The following is a 10,859-nucleotide window of genomic DNA, read 5'->3' on the forward strand; positions in this document are numbered from 1 at the left end:
TTAAGGAATTACATCATTACTATTCTACAACCTATAAATAAATTCTCTATTTCTACAGGCCATGATTATAATATTTGGCATGACATCAGCAAGTACAAAAAGCCTATCCATTAGTAGAGTGTCTGATACATAAGAATACAGTCTTTTTCAGTTTCTAAATTCTGTAGTGTCTACAATATTGTTTCTTCTGTGTGTATCCTTTCCATCTGCACAATTTAAATTAATCTTTTCTTCTTTACATCCTTTAGCTAATGTCTTATTGAACTGCCAACATTATGTAGGTAAACCATAATAAAATCATTTGATTAAAAGCAGAAAATATGAGCTTTTACAGTATCTAGCACATTATTTTACAGAAGTTTCTTATAGATGATGCTCTGGACTCAATTTTATTTAACAGTGTGGTCATTCACATGCTTTGCCAATTTTTTTTCTAGGTACACGAAAATGAAGACTGCTACCAACATCTATATTTTCAATCTTGCATTGGCAGATGCCCTAGCAACAAGTACTCTGCCATTCCAGAGTGTGAATTACTTGATGGGAACATGGCCATTCGGTACCATCCTTTGTAAGATTGTTATATCCATAGACTACTACAATATGTTCACCAGTATCTTTACACTCTGCACCATGAGTGTGGATCGCTACATAGCTGTTTGCCACCCAGTTAAGGCCCTTGATTTCCGTACCCCCAGAAATGCCAAAATTGTCAATGTCTGCAACTGGATCCTTTCTTCTGCCATTGGCCTGCCAGTTATGTTCATGGCAACTACTAAATACAGGCATGGTAAGTCTGGCTTTCATTCCTAAATTGAGTATTTCAACATTTAAACTCCTTTCTCCTTTGTTTCACTTTATTGTAGAGGCAGTGAATTAACTTCTGACCTCCAACCTGTATAAAGCAAGTGCCAGTGCAAATGGACCCCTTCAACAATTTGGCATGTGGCTTTAGTTGACTGGACACAGCACTGCATGTGAGCTGACTTTTACAACAGGCAGCTTCAGTTCCTTCTGTGGGTCCATGCAGGTCTTGTCCCACACAGTTACTGTAGTGTTTGGAAAAGCATCTGTGCCTGCCTGCCTTCTGCTGTGAGGGAGTTGTGCACTGTCCTACATCACAGGAGCCTGCGTTTTACACAGGATCCTCCCACTAAAGCTGGCAGTCATAGATACATAGCACCTAGTCTGGAAGGACATGATACAGAGCAGAAAGCACATTCTGGATCACTGGTTCTCAAAGACCTTCCATAAAGTGACAGTGACCGCATGTCAGCATAAATCCAAACTGTCCATAGTGCAAGTACCAAGTGTCATGTCATTCTCTTCCCCATTGTCCTGGAATGCCCAATCTCTCAGCATATATGGTAGTTAAACCATCTTTGTTTTCACCAGGTTTTATATTGAAAGTGAAAATGAGTCAAAGTTTAAGCATTTATGACAATTCAGCTCTGCTCTTGTCTGATATACATTCAATTCCAAGCAATAAAATGCAAAAGAGAACATGTTACTTCAGTTTGTTTTCCCTATTCCCTACATTCATGCACATTTTGCAGCACTTTGTCCTTTCAATGTCTGTGGAAATGACATGTCACAGATTAAATCCTCATATACTTGCCTATGATATTTAATAAAAACAAGGTTTAAAGAAAAGCAAATGAAAAACTGACTCTCTTGATCTTCTCTGCTGTTTTGCTTTTTCCCTAGGGTCAATTGACTGCACGCTAACGTTCTCCCACCCTGCATGGTACTGCAGCACTTTGTCCTTTCAATGTCTGTGGAAATGACATGTCACAGATTAAATCCTCATATACTTGCCTATGATATTTAATAAAAACAAGGTTTAAAGAAAAGCAAATGAAAAACTGACTCTCTTGATCTTCTCTGCTGTTTTGCTTTTTCCCTAGGGTCAATTGACTGCACGCTAACGTTCTCCCACCCTGCATGGTACTGGGAGAACCTCCTGAAAATCTGCGTGTTCATCTTTGCCTTCATCATGCCAGTCCTCATCATTACCGTGTGTTATGGGCTGATGATTTTACGCCTGAAGAGTGTTCGCATGCTATCTGGCTCCAAAGAGAAGGATAGGAATCTGCGGAGAATCACAAGGATGGTTCTCGTAGTGGTGGCAGTGTTTATTGTCTGCTGGACTCCCATCCACATTTATGTCATCATTAAAGCCCTGGTCAACATCCCAGAAACTACTTTCCAGACTGTCTCCTGGCACTTCTGTATTGCTCTAGGTTATACAAATAGCTGCCTTAATCCAGTCCTTTATGCATTTCTAGATGAGAATTTCAAAAGGTGTTTCAGAGAGTTCTGCATCCCCACTTCCTCAACCATTGAGCAGCAAAACTCCACCCGAGTCCGACAAAACACTCGTGACCATGCTTCCACTGCCAACACTGTGGATAGGACTAACCATCAGGTATGACTAGCAGTGGAAATGTCATCTATGGATCCAGGCCTCCCACCTGGAGATGACGTGTATTCTGAAGTTACCGTTTATACTGATTTGTAGCTATTTGAAGGTCTGAACACCTTCAAGGTTATATTTGAAACTGGTGTTTGTGTACACAGACACCCCAGTCCTGCATGGTGCTGGTTGTTCTCTGCCCTGATTGATGCCCAGAAGCTGAGGGTTTTCAAGGGTACCTTGCATGACTGGGTTCAGTGTGCGTGCATGTACAAAGCACACAAAACAGCATTTCCTTTGCATGATGTTTACAACAGGTGACTGATTTAGAGCTGGTGGAAGATTAATCACAGATTGATCTGTGAATTAATGAACAGAGACCTGTTCAGACTCCTTGTCTGCTGATGGAGACAGGAGTGGGACAGAAAACAGATTCTTCTCCCATTGTAACAGTGAATAAAAAGATAAATTCTGTGTTTGTTCACTTTGGATTGATGTACAAAGAAGGCCTGCCTGGCCTTGTTTGTCCTGAATGACATGCAAGAAGTAGACAAAGGCTTGTCTACATGCAGTACTTGTATCAGATAATTATGTGTTGACTAAGGTGGGTTTTGAGATATGTATATAAAACTATATACACGCACGATAAGGACTACTGTGCCATTTTGCCATTGAAATGTACTAAGATGATACCTTTTCTATGTAGAAAAAGCCTTTAAGAAGTAGATGGCACATCAGATACCAAGATTACTTTTTTTAATTCAGCCTATTGTGGCTTAGGCTTCTTTCACAAAGAAGCTCTTTTGTACATGTTCATGGTCCTGTGATTAGTCCTGAGACTTTCCATCTAGCAAATCTTAACAATCAAGATCATCACAAGCAGTAGAAAAAGTTTGGGTTGTCTTTGTAATTCCGTAAAAAGAAGAACAAAAGGCATAAGCCTGCTTCATTTCTTGCCAAATCACCTTTCAGCAATATACTTAGGTTGCTTATGCTCCAGTTTCTCACTGCTGCCACTTCAAGCTGGCTGCCTCCTCGAGATGCAGAACGCAGTGGCTTCTTGTGAAAGCAGTTGCATACCTGCCACTCAGCTGCTGCCAGAAAGCCCAAATGAGAACATTACCATCTCCAAACAGACTAAGCAGTAATTACACCAGAAAAGAGGGGAGAGCAGTCAAAAGGGAGGAGGGTTAAAGTGAGAAGCTTTATTAAGCATCAGCAGTTGGTGGTGGCACTTACCAGTGCCTGATTCATACATGCCAAAACATGGCCTGTAAAATCAGCACCTGCTCAGTCTTACACACACTTTGGTGGTGGAGCAGAATTGCCAAACTTGGCATAGCTGCATACATACATGTATGTATGTATATACATGTAGTATTTATTAGGTGTAGCAAAAATTTATTAGAGATGCATCTGTTAAAAATGCATTTGTAACACTCAGTGGAGTCAATTTTGTGCATGTGTCTGACAACAGGATTGTATCTCTATCTAGTAAAATTCCAGCTTTTTACAGTGCGATGTGTATGCACCCATTTTCTACATTTAGTTATCTATCTTTATATTACTTTCAGGAGAGCTGTAGCCTTCTAAACTTCTACACTTAGCTAATATTAATGTGGTACTGCCCAGAGGCTGAGCAAAATAAAGCCTATTTCCCTGAGCTCTGAGCAAACACAGGATAGAAGATGATTTTTCCCACAAAGATCTTTCAACCTACAACAAGGAAGACAGCCTGCTGAGGCAGGGATGGACCAAGCAAGTGAAGTGATCTTTGGAGTGTCAAAGACAAGGAAGTTTGTCTCATAGTTGGGTTCTTTGTTGGTTAGGGGTAGGGTTTTTTTCCATTCAGAGAATAGTGATGAAATGAGCTAAGAAGAAATAAAGCACATGCAAAGAGAAGGAAAGGGGAAGACACTGCAGCGAAAGAGAGGTGAGAGGAAGAGTGCTGAGGAGAAAGGGGAACATCATGAATGAGGTCCAAGTGAAGCAGCAAGGATGGAAACTGAAGCTAAGAGCCAATATGCATGGAACAAAAAGGTGTATGCAGAACTGTAAGAAATTGTTTGACTACTTTGATAGTCCTTCCTAGCAACTGGCCATCAGTTTTCCCCAGAGCTAGGGAGAAAGTTCAAGTCCTCATAGATCAGTGGATAGGTCTCTTTGCATGGTTGGGTATTTGAAAGAATTTGAAGTAGCCAATTTTACCTCCCTCGCTACCATCCCAGCAGGTCTTGCTTTGGCAGTTGCTGCTGCCACCAGTGGTTTATTTCTGTTAGATGTGCTCCCTGAATGCTCACTTGGGCCTTCTCACTAGAGTACAGCACAGTAGCTTTTGGGTGTAGTCTTTCTCACTCTCCACAACATCTATAGAATGCATTCACAGCAAGCCATGTTCAAAGCTGAATATTAAATAATTTATTGTTTTTCTCTAGCAAACATTTCTGTAAGAGAATTTTTTTTTGTCTGTTATTATCAGGATGATAGACAAGGTTATAGAACTAATCTACACTAAAAGGGTTCTCTGGGATAGTACTTACAAGTGTAACACCTAATATTTTTGTATCATTATTACTATTTTTTTAAACAAAGAAAGTCCTAGAGTGAATTCTGAGAGCCTTGGGATCTTTTTCTCTCAGAAAACAAACAAACAAAAAAATAAAAACACCAAAAAATACCACTAAACCAAAAGAAACCACACAGGGGGGAAAAAAAAGCATCCAGACAAACCAATGTTTGCTCAGATAGTGAGATTTTGTAAATCCTATTGACAGGGCATTCTTTTCACAGGTAAGTGGTTTCTGTACAAGTCTAGCTTGTATATCTGCATTGATATAAGTATACTGATAAGCTCTCTCTTGTATAGACAAGGCCTCAGAGAGGATTTGGTATGAAGGTATACAAGGCTCTATAGTACTTGGGACACTTCACTAAATTTTCAAAGAAACAAATGTTCTACAAGTTGCTTTTTTGCCAAGTGAGAATTCTTTTCTTCTCCTAAAGTTAATGAGAACTGCAAGGCTCAATTGCATAAAGCCAAAGACTCTTAAAGCATTTAAAAATAAGCATTGACTGGTGGAAAGGACAACTGTGTTTTCTATCAGTACAAAAGCGCCAACAGGAAACATTATAAATATTCATATTATTCTGAGTTACGATATTGGCCTTTGGCCTACTCTATGACTCTTTGGCATTACCAAAATGATCTAGATTAATTATTGTTTTAACAGCATTTACAGAAAGTAGAAGAGCAGAACAAGTTCAAAACTCCACCAGAAATGCAGCATCTTGCTAATGCACAGAGCGGCATCTGATCCATAACACTGATGGTGCAAGCATTTTTAGAAATTGTACATGCTCAGTAGAGCAACACAGTTCTGAGGAAGAAAAGACAGTGGCTAATCAGGCATCAAAAACTGGAAGAGTTGCGAGGATGAGGCATTTCACGTCTGTGGGGAATGTATCCTGCAGTACACTCAACTAATTCCTGCAGCAAGATGCACAGGGTGCATCTGTTCCAAAGAGACCTTAAAGGCTTGGCTCATGGTAGTTTTCAGGGGGGTCATATGGAATCATATAAGTGCATTTGCATGGAGAAGGAGTGATGGAATTCTAAAAAAAAATGCTTGAAAAGCAAAACTGCTTACTTTAAACTTTTCTCTACATGAGCCAGTACTGGCAGGGAATGCTAATAAAGGACCAAATACTAGCTTTGGCAAATGGATGATGGGTTTTGATGTCACCGACATTAACCTGATTCATATCAAAGACCTTGGGAAGTATATTGAAATAGCATTTACTTCAGATGATCAGAGAGTCTCTATATTAATTTACCTCTGACATTGAAAGAAGTTTTAATATTTTTTAAATTTAAAATTAATTGATAATTATTCTTTCCTGAAAACCATGTTTTCCAAATATATTTATTTTTTTCTAATATCTATGTGTTTATAACAAAGAATTCTAAATCCAGGAAACTGGATTATTAATAATTATAGAAGTCTGAGAAATTCAATTTGTTTCAGTAAGTTAGTTTCTTTGTGACCCATTTAAGCTTTCGTAGCAGTTTCACCTGAATGTATCCAAGCAACTAAGGAAATTATGTATAGGTCCATTTTCAGGACTATTTAGTCATCGTATGTAATTACTTTTTGCAATTTTACCTTCTGATGCTTTCTCCTTAACTACTAAAGTGTCTAAATGCCCTAATGGAAGCTTCAAATCTCCTCATACGCTGAAAATAAGGCCTCAGATATGTTCAGTAACCAAATGTTCAGCCCTGAAAGCTTTGCCCTTATTGCTTAGATTGGCAGCCAAGAAAATGTAGATATAAAAAGGATATCAGATTCAAGAAAAAAACTTGAAACAAGGGAAAAATTGAAAGCTAGTTTCACTTTGATTAAATAAATGAAGAAAGTGCTTTCTTACTTTTTAGTTTTCCCAGTGCTATATGACAGACTGCAAACAAATATGGGGAATGCTGATGAGTCCTATTGCAGAAACATGAAAAAAACTGGCCAGCTTCTGTAACTCCAAAATTTTGCAAATTCACATCTACCTGCATTGATAGAGAATAGCCTTTCTGTGTATTTTTAGAAAATGGCTGTATCTCCTTTGCAAGTTATCCCGGGTTTTAATAATAATTTCAAAGTACTGATTTATTAAAAAGCCCATTTCTGGTAAGATAATGACATCTATGAAACACTTCAATAGATCCTTAAAATTTGGTTTTCATTTGTCCTGATTTGCATCAACACGGGCTCTTTGTGAACCTTCAGTCTTCATCTGTGACTCTGTTTTCCATGCTGTAAACCCTTGACTTAAGGTTCTAGTACAAGATTTTCTGGGCAGCAAAAGGGGTTTGCAGACTTTCAGGGCATGCTGTGCAGTAAGCAGGTTTTCTTGATGAAAACATTTGTGGTCCTATTGTGCCTGCATGCAAATAGAACTCAACGCGGATACCATGGACACACAGAGCTGAGAGACTGTTGGGTTTGTTTGCTGGTGTAAGTCCATCTCACACATAATTTGAACTAGACTTTCACTGAAAATCCAAAAGTTAGACAATGTCCTGATATGAGCACAGCATATATCATCTAAAATACTAACTCCCCTGTAACTGCTACAGAAAAAAATACAGGGTGGGAGTGGAATCCTTCCATACTCATGATACACAGAGAGTTCCACTCTAGAAACAGAACAACTGCCTCGGTATGAAGTATATTCTAATTCTGATTCAGATTTCAGACCTACAAATGTTTCTTTGTCTTTGAAGCACAGGTATGAAACCTTTCCGTGATCATTTCTTCTGCCTTTGTTACTTCATGGCCAAGGCATAGTCTTGCCTTACTCTCTGGGCTGTGTTTAGCTTTATACAGCAGGACAGTAGCTGCAAATGAGAAATATATTCCTCTTCAAAAAACCCCACACACATGTAAACACACATACAAATTTGTGGGTGGGAAGAAATCAAGCAATTGTTCATTGTATTTGCAATTTCTTTCCTTTCAGTTGGAACTTCAAGAAGCTGAAACTACTCCACTGCCGTGACAGGGTCTCCTGCTGCATGGCTCTCTAAGCACTTGCACGCCAGTGCCACAGTGTGTCTGGGCAGTATGCTATGGGAATATGTAGGATATACTTTCCCTCAAAAAAATACCACAGAGGAAAGTGCCTGCTTTTCCAGTCTGTCAAAAATTGCTTCTACTGCACATCTACATTGCACGTAACAGAAGCATGAAACATAACAGCAAGTAGAGCCAAGAGATATGGGGCCTTGCCAGGCTCCAGTGTTCAAAACAGTCATGTTTACCAGGAATACATATATTAGTCTAAAACAAAGCTGCTGTACCTGTAGCAATCTGACATGCTCTTGATAAGTTAGAGTGGTGTTAAATAGATTGGAAACAAAAATTCAAAGGTGTAACAACTATAGTTTGAAAAATGAAGGTAAGCTTTTAACGATGGGAAATAATGAGATATTAAGTTGTAATTCTGTTGGGTACTCAATTTACTCTTAAAATTTATTTGTAGAGGTGTTTTCTGTACAGGTTATTTGCGTGCTGAAGTCTCATGAGGTCATCTAGAACAACACATTCGCAATTCAAGAGGTCTTCTCTTACAAGGATTGCATGTTCCACAATTTTGAAGGGAAAACATTTCATTCAGTGATCACTTAAAAAAAAACCCAAAACTCCAAGCTTCACCTTCTGCTTCTCATGTTAAAAAGTACTCAAAAACAAAACAATGAGCTATAATTTCTTCTAAAAGAGATGATTAAAAGAAAGTATTCCTTTATATTATTGGTAGTCAAATGATTCCCAAAACAGCCTATATTAACATAAATTCCTTTCTGAATAGAAATGTAGCTATAAGCCTGTCAGAGCTTACACAGGCTGATGATGCTTTCTCTTTCAGGCAGTTTCTCAAATTTTGGCTGCCCTGTCAGCAACATTTTCAATTTCTAAGTCATCGACAGCCCCTATATGAAGTGGTTGGAGCAGTTAATGGGTTAGATCTTTTTTTAATAAAAATTAAAAAATAAAAAGTTACATTTTGCTAGACATCTATTTTTTCTTAACCAAACACATAATACGTTTGCTTTTCTAACTAATGTAATACAGTCTGCATCTGCATTTTGTAGTAGCTGCTGAAACACGTTAATATTTCAGGAAGAAACATTGTACTGCAGTAAATGCCTCCTTAGCTGTTTTCTAGTATGAAAAATAGAAACATCCATGTAGATAATTTGTGGTGCAATGGTATTTTCTAGCCATTGTTTGTTACTTACTCTGTAAATAAAACATTGGTAGTTAACCAGAGGAAAATGTACTTTGATGAATTTAAGTGTATTCTAAAATACAACTCTATGAAACAGGGTTGGGTTTTTTCTTTTTATTTCTGCAGCTGAAATGTATTTCTTATTTTCATTGTTAAAATCTGTGTAACAATAAGCTTTTAATGTGTTGTTTATTTCTGTCATGGACTGCATAATAAAGATTGAAGGCCAAACCCATGCAAATTTTAAATTAAGGGATTATTTGAGTTTCATCACTGTGTTGCAGCTAAATATGTAGCCTATATATCAGCAGAACATGAAACTAGATAAGACAAGTGCCTTAATTTTTTTCCCTTTCTGTTGAAAATTCTGCTGTGCTGTCATATGGATTTAATGTGTAATAGTTAATTTTGTATTAGTTTAGCTGTATCACCTCATAGTCATCATTAAAGTTTAAGCCAGAGTCATCACCATTCTAAGAGGTTTTGCATCTAATTTTTAAACAGCATAAGATAGGCACTTGGAAGAAATTGACTTACTGTTTTGCACCACACAGCAGCATTATTTAAATAACAAACCAACATAAAATCCACCAGAGATGTCAACGGATTAACATCATATGACATCATTACTATCTGATGGGTTCAGAGTAGTCTGACATGCTCACAACATTTAAAAACATCGAATGACTATTTGAAAAGTCTTAACTGATAGATCAAAAACATGTTTAAGTAAACTTTGAACCATAGTTTTGTAATTAGTCAAAGGTTCATCAGCTTTCACAGAACTTGCATAATTAATTGAAACATTATTCCTTCTGTACTCAGAAAGGAATGAAGTTCACAGGCAAAATACTATGACTTGCCAACAGGCAGCCAAATATTTTAGAAGAGCTTTTCTGTTTCCGCAATCTAATAATTAATTGAGCAACCTGACTGCAAACATTTTTAACAGTAGTAATGTTGTAGCCTTAATGGTTTGAGGATATGAGGAAGCAAATTTTATTAGCAGTACATTAACAAAAACTAAAATAAAAGTCTTTTTTTTTTCCAGAAGGCTTGAATGTTCATTGGTAGTGCTCTGCAGTAAATAGCATATTATTATAAAACTTCTGTATCTGCATTGTAAACCTGGAATAAAATGTTTGTGTTTCTTGTATATTTGCAACATACTGTATTCACGTATATGTCAATTAATGTGTTATGTCATATATTAGTAGGTTAGCTTTAAAATATGCCATACAATCAACTGATACCAACATAACTGCCTTGGAGATTTTCAGATTAATTACCCGACTGCTTTAAAGAATGTGTTGCATTTTTTATTTTAAAAAGGGGAAATCTCAATAGTTCATTATTTTTTAAAAAATTAAAAGCATAAGGGCAGTATTTGGTTTTGATCCAAACCAAGCATGTCCCTCCTGTGCTGAGAACTCACTGTAGATGCTCCAGGAGACAGCGAGTGCAGAAGCCTATCTGCTTTGACAGAAAGACAGGGTGAGCAGAGGAAAACATTCCCTTTTCAGCTTCTGGCAGATGGAGGCTTCCCAGGCTCTTACCTATTAAATTAAACAGCCTGGGCATGTTTCCAGGCATTAGGACAAACTTGCCTGTACTGCTAACACCAGAGGCAGGGTAGAACTTGGTGTCGTTGCCTGGCTTCCTG

At 37.8% G+C, this 10,859-nt stretch overlaps 1 protein-coding gene across 1 annotated transcript; it reads left to right on the top strand.

Annotated features, from left to right (window-relative positions):
• Positions 1 to 441: 441 nt before the first annotated feature.
• On the top strand, positions 442 to 8,069 carry OPRM1 (opioid receptor, mu 1). Its single transcript, XM_009084288.1, has 3 exons — positions 442 to 790; positions 1,908 to 2,428; positions 7,928 to 8,069. Exons 1-3 carry the CDS (start codon positions 448 to 450, stop codon positions 7,964 to 7,966), a joined length of 903 nt encoding a protein of 300 aa, XP_009082536.1. The 5' UTR covers positions 442 to 447; the 3' UTR covers positions 7,967 to 8,069.
• Positions 8,070 to 10,859: the final 2,790 nt, after the last annotated feature.

The sequence above is a fragment of the Acanthisitta chloris genome, unplaced genomic scaffold (assembly GCF_000695815.1).
Source record: "Acanthisitta chloris isolate BGI_N310 unplaced genomic scaffold, ASM69581v1 scaffold4911, whole genome shotgun sequence".
In the NCBI taxonomy this organism is placed as follows: domain Eukaryota; kingdom Metazoa; phylum Chordata; class Aves; order Passeriformes; family Acanthisittidae; genus Acanthisitta; species Acanthisitta chloris.